Source organism: Natator depressus, chromosome 6 (genome assembly GCF_965152275.1).
Source record: "Natator depressus isolate rNatDep1 chromosome 6, rNatDep2.hap1, whole genome shotgun sequence".
In the NCBI taxonomy this organism is placed as follows: domain Eukaryota; kingdom Metazoa; phylum Chordata; order Testudines; family Cheloniidae; genus Natator; species Natator depressus.
The window spans coordinates 58316166-58339367 of record NC_134239.1 but is presented as its reverse complement, the minus strand read 5'-3'; the positions used below and the strand labels follow the sequence as shown (position 1 = coordinate 58339367).

General features: G+C 47.2%; 1 protein-coding gene across 1 annotated transcript in view; it reads right to left on the bottom strand.

The window, feature by feature from the left end:
- Positions 1-586: 586 nt before the first annotated feature.
- Positions 587-23202, bottom strand: part of CRY2 (cryptochrome circadian regulator 2) — a 38203-nt gene continuing 15587 nt past the window's right edge. Inside the window, exons 4-12 of the mRNA XM_074955339.1 lie at positions 21781-21965; positions 10943-11031; positions 7367-7507; positions 6451-6762; positions 5460-5611; positions 5097-5299; positions 4488-4577; positions 3231-3372; positions 587-2669 (exon numbers count right to left, since the gene is read on the bottom strand). Coding sequence (XP_074811440.1) covers positions 3233-3372; positions 4488-4577; positions 5097-5299; positions 5460-5611; positions 6451-6762; positions 7367-7507; positions 10943-11031; positions 21781-21965 — 1312 coding nt within the window. The 3' untranslated portion in view covers positions 587-2669; positions 3231-3232. The remainder of the gene's footprint in view (positions 2670-3230; positions 3373-4487; positions 4578-5096; positions 5300-5459; positions 5612-6450; positions 6763-7366; positions 7508-10942; positions 11032-21780; positions 21966-23202) is intronic.

Below are 23202 nucleotides of genomic sequence, written 5' to 3'. Positions count from 1 at the left end.
TGGGTGAGAGTAGAGGGCTTGTTTTGGGAGGCGAGAGTCTGGCATTCACAATGTCCAGCCCAGCAGAGCTGGTGAATGGTCAGGTTTGTGAACACTAGTGTCACTCATCCTCTCTGCTCCAATGATGGTGGTCTCACCCCACCCCATCAGTTGAAGTGCGTAGTCTCTATTCTTCCCATGCCACTCTCTCTACATGCAATACCCTCTAAGACTGTCTGAAAGTCACTACACTCTCATCAAGACCTAAAATAAACCGTGTACTTTGGCTCTCTCCTCCCTTCACATTTATGTTTTCTCAGATTGAGAGCTCTTTAATGCAGGTTGTATGTCTTGTATGGACCGCACCTAGCCAACTGTGGGTGCAACAGCTGCCAGAATACAAATACTGAGGATTATGGAGAGGAGAATTGCACATATTCCCCTCCCCTGACATCCACAAAGCTTTGCAACAGGCTACTTGAAGACTTTTTGCCCCAGTACAGAAAGTCCCTCCAACCTACACCTGACTCACTTGAAATAAGTGAAAACACAGCAAGTAGAGGGTTAAAGACATTTATAAAACAATGTCATATTTACAGATAAATGGTTGTATAAGCATGAAATCTTCCATATGACAGAAGTCACAATTTCTAAATTCTAAGTGTACAAAGTGCATTTCTTTCCCCTTCTCTCTGCAGCAGAGGACAGTGGTGTCTCCTTCCCCTAGCCCCTACAGCTACTAGACTATAGGGGCCCCTCGGGGTAAAGATTTGGAGACAAAACCCCAGCTATGCTGAATTACTGCATTATTTCTAAATCCTCTCTAGAGAACATTAGTCTGGAAAAATAGACACCAAAACAAGGTCAGGAGGGGTGACTTAGTGTTTGCTTGGAAAATCTGGTCAATAGATTCCACTGGAAAAGGAAATGGGGGGTCAATGCCCTAGTGTTGTTAGTAGGAGGGAAAGATTATTTAGCCGCTGTTTAATAAACTAACTCTTGGTTCTTAAACAACTGTCCCACCTCCCCATATTGTAAACCTTTCAGATGCCCCTGAATCAGTTTCTAGTTGTAACCCCAGCATCATTTATGACTTCAAAGTCTGGGTCCCAAAATTGAATCCAAATCTATTCAAGATGGGAAACTATGGTCTTCCACTGTCATGGTAAGGGAGCAGGTTATTAGTAGGTGAAGCTATATGTGAACCTAACCAGCTGTTTTGGCTAGGGGCTAGGTCTGTGCCAAGTAGGGGTTTCAGACTGAATAACCACGTAGTGCCAAGAACAGCTACTGGAGACAATTCCTTATGAAGGCTGCAGGAACAGAGGCTCCTCTACTCTATTCCACGCATCATCTGGGGATGCAGCCTGAGGGCCTGCGAACACCCTATTGAAACAGAGCATGAAATACAGAACAAGACCAGGGGATGTATGGTTAACAGCCTGTATGTCCTACAAAGCTGTCAGGTTAGAATACAAAGCACTGAATGCAGGTGTGGGGGGAAAAGGATGTTGTGCAGGGTACATGGTCACAGGGTTACACAATGCAGAAACCAAAAACACAGGTGCAAATGCACTGCAACCTACAGGAAGGGGAGCGGACACCCACAAAGAATGGGCTATGGAGCCCAAGGAAGACTCGCTTATAGAAGTTGCCCAACAGCGCAGCATCATTCTAATGGTACATTCACTCCACATCAGACACTGCACAGGTTCCACACTGGACATTGCTCACTTTTTGTTTGAAAGGTCTTCTTAAGGAAAAAGTGCAAGAAGGGTAGAGTCCAGAGCCCAGTATGGCCAGAATGGTTTTCCCCACCAGGTGTAGCTTTCTCTGCTACTTAGAGGAGCAAATTTCTGGGAGAAAGCTTCACTTATGGTCAAGTTATAGGCTTATTCTCAGAAGAGTCAGCCTTCTCTTGAAATTTCCCCCCCAAGATGACCCCTAGAAGCAAAAGCCTGCTTTCAACTGCCTATTCTAGACATCTTCCCCCATTTGGAGACTGGCCAGGGTCATGATTAGGCACCAGTATGAATGTTATTTGCTCAATGAATCTTAAAGGGCTCCTGGTCCATGAAGGGTCGTCATGGTTACTGCCATACTGATGTCCCATTACTACAGCTTCATCTTTTTCCCAATCCCCCTACTTTGCTGACTGTCTCATACAGGTGGATATTTCAACATGCTTTGAGACTGGAGTTGTTCAAACAGACACCCCCTTGATGCTTGGAGAGTCATGCAGACAGGAGAATTGGCCTGTTTTGGGGGTGACAGACATTTCACTACCTGCCACTTAATAGGAAGGGTGAATATTTTTTTCTGACATGCAGATACTGCTCCCTGTAATTAGGCAGCAAATGGACCAGTGCATGAGACAAATGGGAAGGAAAGATACACCTGGGAGTGAATGGAAAAAAAAACTTCTCTTCCAATCTGGGCAGATTCCAGGTTTGGCCGAGAAGAGACAGGTTTAGGTCCCAGGGCTTCTGTATGCCAGTGAGCCAAAATGTACTCAAGCACAAGTGATGCAATATCTGTGTGGCATCCACCAGAATTACACATTCACACTGACACCCCACATTTTCAGCTGTTGGTCAAAAGCTCTGACCCCTCTGGAAGCAGCACCCCTCCACTGCTGTGGCGAACACTCCAGCACCCCAACTCTTCCCTTGTGATTCTCCCATCTCTGGCTGCAGGGAAAAAAAAAGAGAGAGAAAGGAGCATTTAGGTATCAGTCCCCTTTACAGAACTAGAGCTAGAACAGAACACAGTCAGCTTCTCTCCAACAGGACTGTCGGGAGCATTTCAAGTGGAGTATGAGGAACAGCATCTTGCCCCCACAAAGATGTGCTGCTCTCCCCCCCAGCCTGCAACATTTGAAGCAGATTGGGACCAGGCTGTGAAGTCTGATTATGTGGGACAGCTGGTTCCTGTGAGAAGGGAGCAACACCCTGCAGAACAGGTCCATAGGTTAAAAGCAGTCTGTGTTTGCTAAATTAACAATGCTGCTGCCCTCTGATGGCCAGCTAAGCTAAAACCTTGCCAAGCAATATAGTGACATGACTATAAGAGACAGGAGACCCACTAGAAGTTACTTGGTAGAATTGTGGGGCCATCAAAACCACAGTAAGACAGTTTTAGATTTTTAAACTACTAACAGCATTTAAAGTTGGGCACCAACGTCAAGAAACAAGACTGAGGAAGGCCACAGTCCTCCAATTATCCCAGAGCAAGATCATGGGGCTACTCACGTTCACAAGTTCTTGCTGGGGATCTCTGAAATGTGCAGACCCATCACTTTGGCTCGTTTGTACAACTCTTCAGTGCACAGCTCCTCTACTCCCTCATGTTTACGCTTTGGAGAGGTCTGGCCACAATGCAACAGCCTCTGCACTACAATTGGGAGAGGAGAGTCACTGCAAAGTTTCCTCTGGCCCTGTGGCTTCTCACATTTACTGCTTTAGGCATCTATGTGCCGAGACAGCAGGGGAAAAGGAGAGCCTACAATGCCAAAGCAACGGGAAGTGCAGCCACAACCTCCCCCCACTTTTTTTTTTTTTTTTGGACACACAAATGTTAGCATAGACAGGATACTGAATCTCAGCAACTCCAGCCCAGGACAATCACCAGAGTCTTCCTACTCTAGTAAAGAGCTAGGTTTTATAGAAAAATTATTTCCAACTCCCCACCCCTCCATGTCCAGACAGGTTCCATAGAACTGTAATCAGTGATTCTTTCTGGCATCATGTACTAGAGTTTTGTGGGCCTTTTAGGAAGAGCTCTCTTGGGAACTCCCAGCAAGTCTAAATTAAAGTGAATAAGATCTATACCAGGCAAAACACAGCCCATGGGCCAGATCCGGCCAGTCTAACATTTCTGTCCGGCCTCCTCTGCTCCCTCGTGATCTCCGAGTCCGGGCCTCTAAACGTCCCGCGACACAGTGGGGTGCTCAGGCATGCTGCCTGCCTGCTGTGGCCCCAGGCTGCCCCCAGAAGCGGCCAGCTGCTGCTGGCACATCTCTGCACAGAGGTGGGAGAGGCGGCTCCATGCGCTGCCCCCCTCCCTGCAAGGGGTGTGCAGAGACGTGCCAGCAGCAGCTGGCCACAGACACTTCTGGGAACAGTGTGGGGGCCACGGCATGCAGGCAGCCTGCCTGAGCACCCTGCTGCACTGCCAGCCAGCAGCCGCCTGTGGTAAGCGCCTTCCGGCCAGTGTCTGCACCTTGCACCCCCTCATGCACCCCAACATTCTGCACCAGCCCAGAGCTCCCTCCTGCACCCAAACTCCCTCCCAGACCCCTGCACCCCCTCCATTAATACAGTAGAAATGTGTGGCCCTTAACTACTTGCCAAAATTCGTGGAGTGGCCCCCCTGCGAAAATTGCCCACCCCGATCTATACCATTTTACCCCCACACACCTGTTCCTTGCTGAAGTAACGTTCTATCCAGTTATGGGCTCCAAGTGCCCATTAACTTGTCTAGGTAATTTACCAACAACTCCTGCTCACCTGTACTGGTGCTGCTGCCCTGGCCTGACGTTGTGTCTGTGACCGGGCTACTGAGATCTTCCACACAGGAAGGGACAGAGGCCAACAAACCTGGGAAGAGAATGATCACTGACTTCCACTGAGGAACAGGCTCTTGCTTTTCATAGGGAGCTCAGACCAGCCGAAGTGCGAACACGTAGTGGTGCACGTGTCAATGAAAGACGAGCTAGGTTTAAAGCTCAGTTGGCTCAGTGCTTGCTGGGGACACAGGTCCTGGCCCCCATGATCCCTTCTCATTGGGATCTTATGCACGGGCTTTAGGAGTGAAGCACAGGGTTTCTCATCTCCAGTAGACACCTTCCCAATTTCAGTTACCTGACAGCTACTCCCAACCTTCACAGCTTGCCATACTGAAGTGCTCACGGTCTTGTCTGCATTCCCAGGGAATGCATGTACCCTTAGAGAAACTTTTGGCAGAAGCCACTTCCTCCTGCAAAGGGCTGGTCAGGAGCACAGCTGCCATTTGCTGTATTGTGAATTCCCCTCCCATCCCAACCATCTTCTCTACTTCAGCTGATACAGGGTTAAAGTGCAAACTGCAGCAAGTGTCTCACAGCACCTCGTACTTACAGAGGCCCCTGTAGCGTGACAGCTGCTGGTAGATCTGTTTCATGCGTTCAATGTTTAGCCGGCTGGTCTCTGCATGGTTCACCATGGGTTTGGGGTAGTCCACCCCAATGATGCACTTGGCTGCCTTCTGCACCGACTCAGGGGCATTCCATGGCTCGTAGATGTACCGTGAGGGGAAGCCCTTTAACTTGGGCAAATACCGCCTGCAGCACATAAAGAGATGACACCTTATTCAGAGTACAGCCACAAAGAGTTCACAAGTATGGGATAAGCAACAAGTCAGCTACCCAGGCAGGCAGACTGTGAAGCTGTGTGTCACTGCCATGCTAGGATGTCTGAGAAGCACCCATCCACATTACTCACCTAACATAGTCACCACTGGGATCTGTGCGGCGCCCAAAACCGACGGGGCAGTAGCAGTGGAAGAACTGCTGGAAAAAAGCACTGCATGAAAGCCACATCCAGCTGCCGGCGTTCACACTGAAATCTGCATCCAGCAGTAGCTCATCAAACACCTGCAGTAATAAGAGGGAAAGTTGGTGAGGGAACCAACCTCGAAGGGAAAGACCCAGCAACAGGCAACACTAGAAGATAGATGCTAAGTATGAAGTTGAGGCAGTCAGGAAACAGATCTCGGTAACTGGAACAAAAAGCAGACACCTGATCAATTAATCTACCATAGTTCCTTACATCTTAATCATTTCCAATGAGAAGCCTTGTCTGGTCATGTTTTCGAACACTACCAGTTAGCTCCTGCTGCTTTGGACTTTGCTGTACGGTTTTACTGCAAGATTTGGACATCAATCCTAGCCTTGGAAGTGTAATGTAAGTATGCAGAATAGACCCTGAAGGAGCACAGCAGTTCTGTGCAGCAGAACAATCAAAAGTGAATAAGGGCTTTTCCTTCTAAGTCTCACATTATCCATCCCCCACTCTGAGTGGAAGCAGGATATTACTAATAACCCACTGAATTCCTGTCCAGTTTAGTTCCTAGGAGTTGTGTATTCCAATTTCCACTGTCTATTAGTGTTTTCAGCCCGTTAGGGCAGGGATGGCTCTGCCTCCACTTGGGCTGGGGGCACTTTTTAGACAACAGCCCATATTAACCAATGGGTCCCATTTACATTTACTTAGGTAACTGCAGACTCTCTCATCATCACTTTTAGGACTTAATTGAACTAGGCAGAAACAGCCAGGCTTGTGATGAAGCAAAGCCAGCTAGATCATCCTCTCTTCCACACTACTCTACATGCCAAATGATTGCCATGACAGTACTGCCATCCCAGCAGAATGTGCCAACAGGATTTTGCCCTCCCCATGCTCTGTTTCCTAATTCTGGAAATGCCAGACTTACCCTGACTCCAGACTCCCAGCTGATCCAGAGGTCACCCCTGGTCAGGAAGCAGGCCACTGCATGCCTAGCCAGGTGGTGGATCCAGCCTTCTTGTTTCAGTTGGGTCATGATAGCATCAATCCAAGGGAAGCCTGTTTTGCCCTCTGCCCATTTTGCCAAGGCTTCAGGATTCCTGTCCCAGGGGATCTGGATGCAGATTGGGTTCCCCTCCATGCGGTCAAATTTGGGATTGTTGGTGGCTGCCGTGTAGAAAAATTCCCGCCAGAGAAGCTGCCCATATAGTGAGAGCGGTGGTGTATTGTTACGCTTCACCTGTGGAAGAGGAGAAACAGGGACAAAGAGATATTAGCCTTTCCCAGCTCCTGTACCTGGGCAGCTCAGCTCAACCCTCCCTCTGCCCCATCACTACAGGCAATTCCCACTCAGAGACCAAGACTGCTAGCAACATTTGGAGCTGTGGAGCTATCCTCTGAACAGCCCTTTACCAGACACCAGACTCATTGGGGCAGAAAGCACCTCTCTTTAATCTAGTCTGATATTCTGAAGGAACTGATCTCTCCAGAACAAGAGGACAGGCACTAGAGCCAACCTAGAGCTAATGATTATGAGGGCTCAGGCTTGAGAATCCAGATAATTACTATATTTTAAAAGTAGCTATGTCTACAAGAGTCTTGCCATTTTTGTAAGTTTCCCCCAGTAGGGGCAACTATATTTAAAGAGCTAAGCACTGCTTCATAGCCAGAAGAGTTAGAGGCAGGGGGGAGGGGGGAATGTCAACCTACAGCTTCTTGGGCCAGAAACAATGGAATAGGACAGAACTGCAAGGGAATTAACACAACCCGTCCTAGGAACCAGCCTGGTCCCAGGCCTGCTGGCTCTGGAGGAACCCCCCACCCTCCCATCCCCCTTTTCTCACCTTTTTATACAGCTCCCAGAGGCGGTAGTAGAACAAGCGGCAGGACAAGCAGCCGAAACGCAGATAGGGACTGAGCCCAGTGGGGCTCGCCAGCAGCGAGTTAGCGTTCATCCTTGGCCTTTCATAATTTGCAACCCAAGCCTAAGAGCATTTGGGAAAGAGAATGGGTTTCAGAAATGCAGCAGTCCAAGGAGCAGCCTGCTGGGCAGGGACACAACTATCTCCAGTAGGTTCATTAAAGCCCCTTACATTTCTCTGACAGGTTTCAGAGTAGCAGCCGTGTTAGTCTGTATCCGCAAAAAGAAAAGGAGTACTTGTGGCACCTTAGAGACTAACCAATTTATTTGAGCATAAGCTTTTGTGAGCTACAGCTCACTTCATTGGATACGTTCAATGGAAAATACAGTGGGGAGATTTATATACACAGAGAACATGAAACAATGGGTGTTACCATACACACTGTAAGGAGAGTGATCAGGTAAGGTGAGCTATTACCAGCAGGAGAGCAGGAGGGGCGGGGACCTTTTGTAGTGATAATCAAGGTGGGCCATTTCCAGCAGTTGGGGGGGGCGGGGGAGGGAGATAAACATGGGAAACAGTTTTACTTTGTGTAATGACCCATCCACTCCCAGTCTTTATTCATTCAAGCCTAAGTTAATTGTATCCAGTTTGCAAATTAATTCCAATGCAGCAGTCTCTCCTTAGAGTCTGTTTTTGAAGTTTTTTTTGTTGAAGAATTGCCACTTTTAGGTCTAATCGAGTGACCAAAGAGATTGAAGTGTTCTCCGACTGGTTTTTGAACGTTATAATTCTTGATGTCCGATTTGTGTCCATTTATTCTTTTACATAAAGACTGTCCAGTTTGGCCAATGTACATGGCAGAGGAGCATTGCTGGCACAATGGCATAGAGCACATTGGTAGATGTGCAGGTGAATGAGGCTCTGATAATGTGGCTGATGTGATTAGGCCCTATGATGGTGTCCCCTGAATAGATATGTGGACACAGTTGGCAACAGGCTTTCTTGCAAGGATAGGTTCCTGGATTAGTGTTTTTTGGTGTGTGGTTGCTGGTGAGTATTAGCTTCAGGTTGGGGGGCTGTCTGTAAGCAAGGACTGGCCTGTCTCCCAAGTTCTGTGAGAGTGATGGGTCGTCCTCAGTTGGGGGCTGAAGATGATGGCTAGTGACGTTCTGTTATTTTCTTTGTTGGGCCTGTCCTGTAGTAGGTAACTTCTGGGTACTCTTCTGGCTCTGTCAATCTGTTTCTTCACTTCAGCAGGAAGGTATTGTAGTTGTAAGAACGCTTGATAGAGATCTTGTAGGGGTTTGCCTCTGTCTGAGGGGTTGGAGCAAACGCGGTTGTATCGAACAGCTTGGCTGTAGACAATGGATCGTGTGGTACGGTCTGGATGAAAGCTGGAGGCATGTAGATAAGCATAGAGGTCAATAGGTTTCCAGTATAGAGTGATGGCTGTGTGACCATCGCTTATTCGCACCGTAGCGTCCAGGAAGTGGATCTCTTGTGTGGACTGGTCCAGGCTGAGGTTGATGGTGGGAATGTAAATTGTTGAAATCATGGTGGAATTCCTCAAGGGTGGCTTTTCCATGGGTCCAGATGATGAAGATGTCATCAATGTAGCACAAGTAGAGTAGGGCCATTAGGGGATGAGAGCTGAGGAAGCGTTATTCTAAGTCAGCCATAAAAATGTTGGCATACTGTGGGGCCATGTGGGTACCCAAGGCAGTGACGCTGATTTGAAGGTATACATTGTCCCCAAATGTGAACTAGTTAGGGGTGAGGACAAAGTCACAAAGTTCAGCCACCAGGTTTGCTGTGACATTATCGGGGATACTGTTCCTGACAGCTTGTAGTCCATCTTTGTGTGGAATGTTGGTGTAGAGGGCTTCTACATCCATAGTGGCCAGGATGGTGTTATCAGGAAGATCACCGATGGATTGTAGTTTCCTCAGGAAGTCAGTGGTGTCTCGAAGATAGCTGGGAGTGCTGGTAGTGCAGGGCCTGAGGAGGGAGTCCACATTGCCAGACAATCCTGCTGTCAGGGTGCCAATGCCTGAGATGATGGGGCACCCAGGATTTCTAGGTTTATGGATCTTGGTTAGCAGATAGAATACCCCTGGTTGGGGTTCCAGGGGTGTGTCTGTGCGGATTTGTTCTTGTGCTTTTTCAGGGAGTTTCCTGAGCAAATGCTGTAGTTTCTTTTGGTAACCCTCAGGGAGATCATCACTACAAAAGGTTCCCCCCCCCGGGGCTGGTAATAGCTCACCTTACCTGATCACTCTCGTTACAATGCGTATGGTAACACCCATTGTTTCATGTTCTGCGTATATAAATCTCCTCACTGTATTTTCCACTGAATGCATCCGATGAAGTGAGCTGTAGCTCACGAAAGCTTATGCTCAAATAAATTTGTTAGTCTTGAAGGTGCCACAAGTCCTCCATTTCTCTGACAGTATCCCTACTGAACTGGCTTCATCCATTTGTTGGCGATGTTTCAAGCTGATCATTCCAGCACTCCCACAGCAGTGAGAGGCCCACAAATCACTTCCCATTCAAAGGGGATTTGATCTAGTCATGCTGATCTAGGAGGGAGCTATTAGCTCTTGTCTGCAGCGTAGGTCTGGGCCTAGGACCTCCCAAAGGTACATCCTAGTACTTCAGGTACATCCAACTCTGAGCTGCATGAAGAGAGATCTTAACTGTCGCCCTGACATATGCAGCAGGTGACTCCAGGAGGAAAGACTATCATTGAACATGGCAGCCTGCAATTACATAAAGCTGAGATTCAGCACTACCTGCGTATTACGCTGAAGTTTTACTTGCATCCTGCCATGCTGCATTGGGGATGATTGTGCAGTTCACAACTTTCCATCAAGAAAGGCTAGCATTAAAGAGAACTCAGTCATCTCTGTCTGAGTAATTTTGTCTTGTATTGTTATTAGTAACACCTAATACTCCTGTTCTTATTGTTTCAATTTATTTACATTGTGTGAAGCAATAAAGAGAACTGGGTCAACAAAAAGTGTCTAGATATTACAATGAGTGGCTCAAGGTATAACGTGGCATGTTGTATTAACAGTCCTCACATGCCCTGCCTGGGAAAAGCCCGGCTGTTTGCACTTGTCCTGTTAGTGCACCTGCACAAATGTCTCCAAGTGAAGATTAAAAAGGAGGTGGAAGGCAGTCTGCAGCCAGCACTGTATCTTGGTGGAAGGCTCTCTTCATCTTTGCTACCCCAGAGAGAACGGGGCTCAACACCCTTCATGCTCCAAGGGCACAGCAACACCAGCATTGCTTAGTGAGTGAATTCCACCCCTAAATGCACATATATCAGTGAACTTCCACTACGGTTTGGGTCCTCTGAAGCCTAGAAGCGGGGAGGGCACATTCCCTATGCCCCACACAGCCTGGGTCCTACAGAGGCATTCCCATCTACACAAAGCTGCGCCTGCTGCTACAAGCAGCAGAAACAAGGGTGACAACCAGCATTAATATTTCTTAGCCAGAGGCCTCAGCATGCAGAAAGTACCATTTTCTGAGTGAAAGTGGGTTGGTTACCTTTCTTTCCAAATGCTTATCCAGCCGGGCCAAGGCCTCTGTCTCCCCTCCTTTCCAAACTGCTGGGGCAAGACCATCCGTGGGGAAACCTGAGAGGAACAAACAGGGTGGTAAGGCTGGAAGCCAACACTATGCAAAGAGCCCAGCAGGGCTCCAGCAGCAACAGTATCAGACTTGAAAAAGACAGCTCCTGAGTTCTCTGAACATTTGGTTTATTGTTGATGCTCTGATCCTTCTACAGCAAAGCAAGCATGACTGCTCTGACACCTCAGTACAGAAGCCTGTCCCCAAATTAAGTTCCTCAGTCAGCATTCTTGGGGCACCCCACCATCATTCATACACAAACCCTAACAATGTACGGTGGTCATCTACTGCAGTGGTCTCCAAACTTTTTGGCTCATGCATGCCAGGGTAAAGACCGGAAGACCTGTCACAGACGTGCCGCCGGAGGGGAACACCAGCCGTGGACGTGCAGCGCTACCGCTGAAGAAAAAAACGGCGCAGTGCCATCCAGCGGTGCTCCTGCACACCCTTTGCGGGGGTGCGTGCACCCCAGTTTGGAGACCACTGATCTACTGCATCCTCCATCAGGCTCAGTATCAATGATAAACCAAACAGCCAGCAGGGGGCATGCTGTATTAATTCAGACGGATTATATGGGTCCAAACAGTTGAAGGTGTTGACATAATCATAATTACAAAAGCTAAGGCATACAACGAGTTAAATCTAGCAAGGATCATAAAATGCAACAAGATGAAGTTCTTTAAATACAGTAAAGAGCAAGAGACAGACCAAGCGTAGGTCCTCTACTTAGCAGGGAAGGAGAGCAAACAATTGCTGACATCAAGAAAGCTGAACAGTTTAATGCCTATTTTGCTTTAGTCTTCACTAAAAAGATTAATGGTGAACATATAACTCAACACAATTAATATTAACAACAAGGGGAAAGAAACGTAAGCCAGAATAGGGAAGAACAGGTTAAAGAATATTGAGATAAGTTAGATGCATTCAAGTTGGCAGGACCTGATGAAATTCATCTTGGTACTTAAAGGAACTAGCTGAAGCAATCTCAGAACCATTAGCAATTATCTTTCAGAACTCCTGCAGGACGGGTGAGGTCCCCGAAGACTGGAGAAGGGCAAACATAGTTACCTGTCTTTAAAAAGAGGAACAAAGAGGACTTGAGGAATTATAGGTCAGTCAGCCGAACTTTGTTACGTGGAAAGATACTGGAACAAATTATTAAACAATCAATTTGTAAGCACCTAGAGGATACTACCATTATAAGGAATAGGTAGCATGAAGTTGTCAAGAACAAATCATGCCAAACCAACCTAATTTCCTTCTTAGACAGGGTTACTTGCTTAGTGGATAGCACGGAAGCAGCGGATGTGATGTATCTTTATTTTTGTAAGACTTTTGACAGTCCCATAAGATATTGTCATAAACGAAGTAAGGAAATATGGTCTAGATGAAATTACTATAAGGTGGGTTCACAGCTGGTTGAAAGACCATACTTGAAGAGCAGTTATCAGTGGTTCACTGTCAAACTGCGAGAGCACATCTAGTGGGATCCCACAGCAGTCCGTCATTATTCAATGTTTTCATTAATGACTCGGATAATGGAGTGGGGAGTATGCTTATAAAATTTGCAGACACCACCAAGCTGGGAAGGCTTGCAAGCACTTTGGAAGACAGCAGGAGAATTCACAGCAACCCTTTTTTTGCAAATTGCCCTGAAATCAACAAAATGACATTCAATAAAGACAAGTGCAAAGTACTTCACTTAGGCAGGAAAAAATCAAATGCACAAACTGGAAAATAATTGGCTAGGTGGTGGCACTGCTGAAAGGATTGTGGGATTATAGTGGATCACAAACTGAATATGAGTCAATGTGATGCTGCCATGAAAAAGGCTAATATCATTGTGGGGTGTAGTAAGAGGAGTGCTATATGTAAGACATTGGAAGTAACTTTCCTGCTCTATTTGGCACTGGTTAGGCCTCAGCTGCAGTACTGTGTTCAATTCTGGGTGCCATACTTTAGGAAAGATGTGCACAAACTGGAAAGACTCTAGAAGAGAACGACGAAAAATGATCAGAGATATAGAAAACCTGACCTATGAGGAAAGGTTAAGAAACTGGGCACTTTTAGCCTTGAGAAAAGGAGACTGAAAACAGTCTTCATATATGTTAAGGGCTGTTATAAAAGAGGACTGTGATCAATTATTCTCCATGTCCACTGAAGGTAGTTCAAGTAGTAATGGGCTTAATCTGCAGCAAGGGAGAATTAGGTTACATGTTAGGAAAAACTTTCTAACTATAAGGGTAATTAAGCTCTGGACTAGGCTTCCAAGGGGGGCTGGGGAATCCTTATCACTGGATGTTTTTAAGAACAGGTTGGACGAACACCTGTCAGGGACAGTCTAGCTTTACTTGGTCCTGCCACAGCACAGAGGGCTGGACTTGACTTCTCAAAGTCCCTTCCAGCCCTACATTTCTATGATTTCATAACCCAGTCACTCTCCAACATTAAAGAATTTTAAACAAGTTTAGGGATTTGTTGTACAGAAACCACACCCTGCTTAGCACCATGGCAAACACACTATTAGAAATCCCTCTAACCTTTTATTAAAGATACAAGAGAAAAAAGGAAAAAACAAACAGTTAAAGCATTTGAAAAGTAAGTATTGAGTAAGGTTTTCATTTTAACATCCCTTGTTCACTTGAGCTGGGGGATTTTCCTTCTAAAAACTCTCCTTGTTTGACAGTGTTTTAGATTGTACTAAAGATGGTAATAACTGTCCTTTTGGGGAGATGGACCAAAGCTGCTGCTGTTAAAGTCAGATCCTGTTTTCTAGAAGACTAAACACAAACTTACACAAAACAAGAGAGAAAAGAATAGCAAAGATAGAAAATGCAGCTTCTATATCTTATGTAGACTCTTGCACCCTCACTGCCGATAAAAATACAGACACGGCACCCGGTCTTATCAGCCACTCCAAGACCTGGCAAAGTTGTACCAGCATTAGGCTGTTTAAGACATTGCATTTAGTTGGCTCTTTCTGGTCACAGGCTTACAGCAGCATTACAAAATACAGTCTTCGCTGGCTAAGCCAGACTCTTGTAAGAGAGAAGGATGAAGGAGAGTGATAAGAAAAAGAAGGTAGGAAAGGAAAAGGACAGATGGGGGAGTGTGGTGGAGACAAAGTCTCACATCCCGGCTGGTGTTTGGGATTCAGCTGGAGGAAGTGGCTGTGTCATCTCAGTCCCTCCCTCATCAGGACATCTCTCAGGATCACGATGCCCAGGTGGGAGTAGCAGCCATGATGATGAAACACGCTCCAGTAGCCAATTTTCCTTCCCAAAGTCTCATTCTTTAGGAACCCAAAAAGGAGTGATGGGTGGAACAGCCTACCCCCTCATTGTTTAGTCCACCAGTTAGGTCCAATAGCCAATATACCAATTCTGGATTATTAGTTTTCTGGTTCCACACTTTTCTTGTGTACCAAGCATGATCTTAGCACAGTTCTTGAGTTGTATCAGTAGGCCTTTTTGTTTGGACTAATTCAGTCTGTCTGGCTTTTGCACCTTTTCCGACCACCATTTGTTGTTATATGTTAGCATGACATCTTATGAACGCACACTCACACTTTTTACAGTTGAGCTCACAATTAGGGTAAATCTGGAGGCCCAATTATTACAACAGGCACCTCTGCTCTATCAGATTTGCTAATCTAGGAAATATCTTCCAGCCAACCCAGAAGTATCCCATCACATAGCCAGCAAATCAAGGGAGACTCTTAGTTTCTCAATCTAGTACTAGTGAAGATACAGGACTAAACAGCACTGAGCACCTATGTCATATTAATCCCCAGAACAAGTACAGTATGGGCAGCAGCAATGCAGTTTTCCTATGCTGCTCCCTGTTTACAAAACCATTGGGGAGTTCAGATTCAGATCAAAATGAAGAATGTGACTATCCTCAAGAGCCAAATCCCCCATTATTTTCATACATAAGGGCTTCTGCCGAGTCCTACAAACTTTTCACACAGCTCTCCCCTTCCCAGCCTACGGAGGCATTGTCCCACAGTACCCAGATACTACTGGAAGGCTGACAGCTGCACTGTTATCTACATATGAACAATACTCCAAACGTAATCAATAACCTTGCCCTTTGCTTACGTTTAGGTTCAGATCCTTGATCTGGGGTGGGGATTTGTGCATCATCCTCTGCCTTGGGCATTCTTTTTTGAGTAGAGCCATCAGCAGCTGATGAGACTGAAGCTGACAAGCATGGAACTGTGAAGCTGGCAGAACAGGTGGCAGCTCATGCCAAGGCCACTAGGCCTCACTGAGCACTGACAAATTCATAGCTAGAAACCAGCCTGGCTTATCTGAGCGTTAGCATTGTTAAAATAGATGTTAAGTTTATACGAATGCGTTTAGTGGTTAGACTTGATGAAATGTTTATAGGATGCTGCATGTACTGATCTGACTTACAACATCTGTACCTCTCAGTATAAAGTTATATTGAGTGTTTTCATTGTAAACCTCTTGCTGTGTAACACAAGAAACAGGAAAGAAGCATTAAATTAATGTAAAGTGCTGGGCCTGCATTGAAACCAAATGAACCATTTGAAACAAAGGACAAAAGACTTTCTTCCCACCACCACCCCAAACGACGAAGAGGAGATGGCACAAACAGTCCCATCAGTTTGGGCTCTAAGGGAAGAGAATACAAATCCCTGATCAGAAGGAACTGGATCATTATGCTGCTTGAAATTTGGAGAGGAAAATATTTTTAAGCATAAGCAAGGGATCCCTAAGCTGCTAGGCTTGGGTTAGCTTTAGAGGACATAAAAGCTTGCATATCAACATTTTCTATCACCTTTTGGAATCAAAGCCCCAGTCTACACTAGGAGTTGGTCGAATTTAGCAGCATTAAATCAATTTAACCCTGCACCTGTCCATCCAACAAAGCCCTTTTTCCGACTTAAAGGGCTCTTAAAATCTATTTCATTACTCCACCCCCGACAAGGGGATTAGCGCTGAAATCGGCCTTGCTGGGTTGAATTTGGGGTACTGTGGACACAATTAGACAGTATTGGCCTCCGGGAGATATCCCACAGTGCTCCATTGTGACCGCTCTGGACAGCACTCTCAACTCAGATGCACTGGCCAGGTAGACAGGAAAAGGCTCGTGAACTTTTGAATTTCAATTTCCTGTTTGGCCAGCGTGGCAAGCTGCAGGTGACCATGCAGAGCTCATCAGCAGAGGTGATCATGATGGAATCCCAGAATCGTAAAAGAGCTCCAGCATGGACCGAACGGGAGGTACGGGATCTGATCGCTGTATGGGGAGAGGAATCCGTGCTATCAGAACTACATTCCAGTTTTCGAAATGCCACAAGATTTGTCAAAATCTCCCAGGGCATGAAGGACAGAGGCCATAACAGGAACCCGAAGCAGTGCCGCATGAAACTTAAAGAGCTGAGGCAAGCCTACCAGAAAACCAGAGAGGCGAACGGCCGCTCCAGGTCAGAGCCCAAAAATATGCTGCTTCTATGATGAAGAGCTGCATGCCATTTTAGGGGGTTCAGCTACCACTACCCCAGCCGTGTTGTTTGACTCCTTCAATGGAGATGGAGGCAACACAGAAGCAGCTTTTGGGGACGAGGAAGATGATGAGGTTTGTAGACAGCTCACAGAAAGCAAGCGGAGAAACCAGTTTTCCCGACAGCCAGGAACTGTTTCTCACCCTGGACCTGGAGCCAGTATCCCCTGAACCCACTCAAGGCTGCCTCCTGGACCTGCTGGGTGGAGAAGGGACCTCTGGTGAGTGTACCTTTTAAAATACTACACATGGTTTAAAAGCAAGCATGTTTAATGATTAATTTGCCCTGGCATTCGCAGCTCTCCTGGATGTACTCCCAAAGCCTTTGCAAAAGGTTTCTGGGGAGGGCAGCCTTATTCCATCCACCATGGTAGGACACTTTACCACTCCAGGCCAGTAGCACATACTCAGGAATCATTGTAGAACAAAGCACTGCAGTGTATGTTTGCTGGCGTTCAAACATCTGTTCTTTATCTCTCTGTGTTACCTCAGGAGAGTGATATCATTCATGGTCACCTGGTTGAAATAGGGTGCTTTACTTAAGGGAACATTCAGAGGTGTCCGTTCCTGCTGGGCTGTTTGCCTGTGGCTGAACAGAAATGTTCCCCGCTGTTAGCCATGGGGAGGGAGAAGGGCAGAGGGGCTAGCCACGCGCTGGGGGGAGGCAAAATGTGACCTTGGAACAAAAGCACATGTGCTATGTATGTAATGTTAACAGCAAGGTTTACTGTGAAAGTGTACCCATTGTTCTATAAAATGTGTCTTTTTAAATAAAACTGTCCCTTTTTTTCCCCTCCACCAGCTGCATGTGTTTCAAGGATCACAGGATCTTCTCCTTCCCAGAGGCTAGCGAAGATTAGAAGGTGGAAAAAACGCACTCGCGCTGAAATGTTCTTTGAGCTCATGCTGTCCTCCCACACTGACAGAGCAGACACGAATGCGTGGAAGCAGACAACGTCAGAGTGCAGGAAAGCACAAAATGACCAGGAGGAGAGGTGGTGGGCTGAAGAGAGGGCTGAAGCTGAAAGATGGTGGCAGCATGATGAGAGGAGGCAGGATTCAATGCTGAGGCTGCTGGAGGATCAAACTAATACACTCCAGCGTATGGTTGAGCTGCAGGAAAGGCAGCTGGAGCACAGACCACCGCTACAGCCCCTGTGTAACCAACCGCCCTCCTCCCCAAGTTCCATAGCCTCCTCACCCAGACGCTCAAGAATGCGGTGGGGGGGGGCCTCCGGCCACCCAGCCACTGCACCCCAGAGGATTGTCCAAGCAACAGAAGGCTGGCACTCAATAAGTTTTAAAGTTTTAAACTTTTAAAGTGCTGTGTGGCCTTGTCCTTCCCTCCTCCACCACCCCTACTGGGCTGCCTTGGTAGTTATCCCCCTATTTGTGTGATGAATTAATAAAGAATGCATGAATGTGAAGCAACAATGACTTTATTGCCTCTGCAAGCGGTGACTGAAGGGAGGAGGGGAAGTTGGTTAGCTTACATGGAAGTAGAGTGAACCAAGGGGCGGTGGGGTTTCATCAAGGAGAAACAAACAGAACTTTCACACTGTAGCCTGGCCAGTCATCAAACTGGTTTTCAAAGCTTCTCTGATGCGCACCGCGCCTTCCTGTGCTCTTCTAACCACCCTGGTGTCTGGCTGTGCGTAACCAGCAGCCAGGCGATTTGCCTCAACCTCCCACCCCGCCATAAACGTCTCCCCCTTACTCTCACAGATACTGTGGAGCGCACAGCAAGCAGTAATAACAGTGGGAATACTGGGTTCGCTGAGGTCTGAGTCAGTAAACTGCGCCAGCGCGCTTTTAAACGTCCAAATGCACATTCTACCACCATTCTGCACTTGCTCAGCCTGTAGTTGAACAGCTCCTGACTACTGTCCAGGCTGCCTGTGTATGGCTTCATGAGCCATAGCATTAAGGGGTAGGCTGGGTCCCCAAGGATAACTATAGGTATTTCAACATCCCCAACAGTTATTTTCTGGTCTGGGAAGAAAGTCCCTTCCTGCAGCTTTTGAAACAGACCAGAGTTCCTGAAAATGCGAGCGTCATGTACCTTTCCCGGCCATCCCACGTTGATGTTGGTGAAACGTCCCTTGTGATCCACCAGTGCTTGCAGCACTACTGAAAAGTACCCCTTGCGGTTTATGTACTCGCTGGCTTGGTGCTCCGGTGCCAAAATAAGGATATGGGTTCTGTCTATGGCCCCACCACAGTTAGGGAATCCCATTGCAGCAAAGCCATCCACTATGACCTGCACATTTCCCAGGGTCACTACCCTTGATATCAGCAGATCTTTGATTGCGTTGGCTACTTGCATCACAGCAGCCCCACAGTAGATTTGCCCACTCCAAATTGATTCCTGACTGACCGGTAGCTGTCTGGCATTGCAAGCTTCCACAGGGCTATTGCCACTCGCTTCTCAACTGTGAGGGCTGCTCTCATCTTGGTATTCTTGCGCCTCAGGGCAGGGGAAAGCAAGTCACAAAGTTCCATGAAAGTACCCTTAAGCATGCAAAAGTTTCGCAGCCGCTGGGAATCGTCTCAGACCTGCAACACTATGCGGTCCCACCAGTCTGTGCTTGTTTCCCGGGCACAGAATCAGCGTTCCACCGCATGAACCTGCCCCATTAGCACCATGATGCCCACATTGCCAGGGCCTGTGCTTTGAGAGAAGTCTGTGTCCATGTCCTCATCACTCTCGTCACCGTGCTGACGTCGCCTACTCGCCCGGTTCGCTTTGCCAGGTTCTGGTGCTGCATATACTGCTGGATAATGCATGTGGTGTTTAATGTGCTCCTAATTGCCAAAGTGATCTGAGTGGGCTCCATGCTTGCCGTGGTATGGCGTCTGTACAGAAAAAAGGTGCGGAACAATTGTCTGCCGTTGCCTTGACGGAGGAAGGGGCGACTGACGACATGGCTTACAGGGTTGGCTTACAGGGAATTAAAATCAACAAAGGGGGTGGCTTTGCGAGAAACAGAATGGCCCCCTCAAGGACAGAACTCAAAACCAGAAGGATAGAACTCAAAACTGGGTTTAGCAGGCCGTTGATTTCACGGAGGGAGGGAGGAGAAAATGAATACAAAACAAATCTGGTCTATTTCTTGTTTTGAGCCACTTCATCTATCTTTATACATCTTGCTGGCAGCAGACTGTGCAGTACGACTGCTAGCCATCGTCATCTCCTGGGTGCTCGGCAGAAGACGGTGCAGTATGACTCCTGGCCATCATCTTCTGGCTGCTGATTAAAAGACAGTGCACTGCCGGTAGAACTCAATCGCCATGAGACGAAACTTAAAAGGGAAATGACCTGGCTGAGTCACTCCCATGTTTGCCCAGGTGCCCCTGACCTCATCGAGGTCGGTTAAAAGAGCACCCAGGACTACGTCGATGACGGCTACCAGTCATACTGCACTGTCTGCTGCCAAAAGGCAATAAACTGCTGCTGTGTAGCAATGCAGTACTGCGTCTGCCAGCACCCAGGAGACATACGGTGACGGTTAGCTGAGCGGGCTCCATGCTTGCCGTGGTATGGCATCTGCACAGGTAACTCAAGAAAAAAGGTGCAAAATGATTGTCTGCCCTTGCTTTCATGGAAGGAGGGAGGGAAGGGGGGCCTGACGATATGTACCCAGAACCACCCACGACAATGTTTTAGCCCCATCAGGCACTGGGATTTCTACCCAGAATTCAAATGGGTGGCGGAGACTGCGGGAACCATGGGATAGCTACCCACAGTGCAACGCTCCTGAAGCTGATGGTTGCCTCGATACTGTGGATACACTCTGCCGACTACATGCACTTAGAGCATTTGTGTGGGGACACACAATCGACTGTATAAAAACGCTTTCTACAAAACTGACTTCTATAAATTCGACTTAATTTCGTAGTGTAGACATACCCAAAGACTAACTCAGTGATACTCTGACGTCAGTGGTTCAGGAGCCAAATTTGAGATTAACATTATGCAAAAGAGCCACAGTAGTGTGAATTCATTATTTACTATATATTAAAAATTCTCACGGCAAAATGACTGACCAAGTATTATTTTGTCAATTACAATTGATTAGCATAATAAAAGCACCCTGATTGGTTGTTAATTAAATCAGTGTTTTAATACCATGTGTTGCAAAGAGCCACTTGCGACTCCTGAGCCTCAGTCTCATTGCTGGAACTCATGTGTGTATAGGTTTACCTACTTTAACTGTGTAAATAACCCATTCCTTTTTCTTAGTTAATAAATTATAGGATTGGCTACAAGTGTTGTCATTGGTGTGAGACCTAAGAAGTAATTGACCTGAGAAAAGCAACTGGACCTTTAGGCCTGGGAGTAACTTGAATACTGTTGTGATTTTTGGTGTAAAGGATCATCTATGACAAAGGCAAGTTTGCCTGGGTGGCAGGATAGACAGTACCTAAGAGGACTGTCTGACTTCATGGTTAAGCTGCTATAATGCTTGAGGAGATCACACTTGTTGCTTGGCTGGTGAAATTTAAGTACAGAACTCTCAACCTATTTGAGTGAGTACCCTGCTTCTTGAAAGTCTGTCCTGAGGTTGGCACGCATGCTTGTGAACTACTCCAGACGGTCTGACAGGAACTATTCATACATATTCTCTCCCTCCCCTCTCTACCATCAATTTCTCTCCTCCAAATCAAATCCAAGCACTTACACAGCTTGGAAGCAAACAACGATTCCCTCAACACCAATGGGTACCTAAGGGTGGATGGTAGCAGTTTCAACAAAAACTTTTGTCTCTGCGAGTCTCCAAATTAATCCTTTTTAGTCACAGAGAAGCAAGTGTAATAGTCTCAGCTTAGCATGATTAACACTCCCGGATCTGTCACAAGCAGCCTGTCAGGGACCAGAATAGCAGAGGATGCAGTGGGTCAGGACTGAGCAGCACTGTGAGGGCCCCAGGGCTGAAAAAGCAGGCAAAGGATTGCAGCTCACACCTGAGAAGTATCAACAAAGATGTGGGAAGGAAGGAGGGGAGTTTGCACTTAGAATCAAGCATAACACAGACAGATGGACAATCAGTGGCTCATTTTCCCAAATTCCATGACTCATTGAGTGTGCTGCTCCCAAGGCTGTAGCCTGCCCAGATCAGATGAAAACAGTGAAAGCATTTTGGAAGCATTCCTGCCAGCAGAAACATTCTAACAGAGTGTGTTTGGTTGGCAGTTAAGCCCCCTCAGCCCTAGACACATACCCAGCTCCTCCAGAGATGGGACTCCATACGTGTCATCATGATTCTCCTGGATCTCTGACTTGCACTTCTCCATCTGCTGGCTTGTTATGCTGTTCACTGGCTTCTTGGGAAGCTCCATGCGGCTAATGATGGTCTGGAAACGCTTGTATGTGAGAGGTGGTTTGTGGCCATTCAGCTCGATTATTCTAGACACACAGGCCCAGGAGACAAGAGTTGGAAAACAGCTTTATTCTCATGGGAGAGGTGGGGAAGACCACTCAAGCACTAGCCCCCTTGGACTCAGGGACACTCTTTTCTCTGGATAGAGAAATCCCAGACAGATTCACCCTCCTCCATTTGGATCTGTCCCCTCAGCGAGGTATTAAAGAAACTCCAGGCTAACCCCATTTCCAGGAAAAGACATCTCAGCCTACACCAGTCCCCACGCCATGGCCTGCTCCCAGAAAAACCCAAGCCTGCGACAATCTGTGCCCCCACCCAAAGTGAGAAAACCAACCTACAACAGTCACCCTCTTTTCTATTGCTCCCCCAGATGAAAAATACTAGTTTATTTGTCCCACCCCTCACTCTCTAGATCAGCAAAATCCAAGCTTCCATTATTTCATGTGCTCCCCACCCATCTTTGAGAAATCCCAGCCTGCATCCAGCCCCCACCCTGCACTAGAGAAATCCCAGCCTGTGCTTGTTCCTGTTTCCTCCACACTAAAAAGCAAAAAAAAAACCAAGCCTCAGTCCATCTGTCACTCTCCCCTCCTCTACCCCCTCAGAGGAAAGAAAGCCCAGTGTGCCTCACTCCTCTCCTTTCCTGGGAGTAGAAAAATCTCCATCCCTCCCCCACCCCATCTGATCACAAGCAATTCTGTTACATACTCAGTATCTCATTTATTTTTTAGTGTTCTAACCCATTTCAGCTCAAACCAAGAGCACAGGCTGCAAGGTAGCCACAGCTCCCTTCTACCTTCCTAAGTGCCCACAGCCTGCCCAAGTCTCTACTGGGGAATAATATGTGATGCTTCCCAGAACAGCTGTCTCCCTCCCCAGAGCTAAAAAGAATTTGGAGAAGACCGCTTGGCAGAGTCTCCATGAGTAGAAACAGGGGCATTTTTCCTCAGCACTGTCCCCAGCACACTGCCAGGAGCAGAAGAGTTAACAGGAAAACAGGGAGAGCTCACAGTGCCAGGTTTACGTAAAGCTGAAACAGCCGAGCCAGCACTCCTACAAGAGCACTTGCAGAAGCTCCACCCCTCCCCATCCCGACAGTCAACAACTTATGCAAGGACTGAGCTTGGAGCCTAGTGTTTCAGGAGATGCCATGTGCCTCCCTTCCTCCCCCTCCGCCTCGTCAGCTGCACGTGTAGAGGGGAGGAGCTCCATGCTCGCCTGGGGCCTTCACAGAGCAGCTGGTCACATGTGATACTGTGT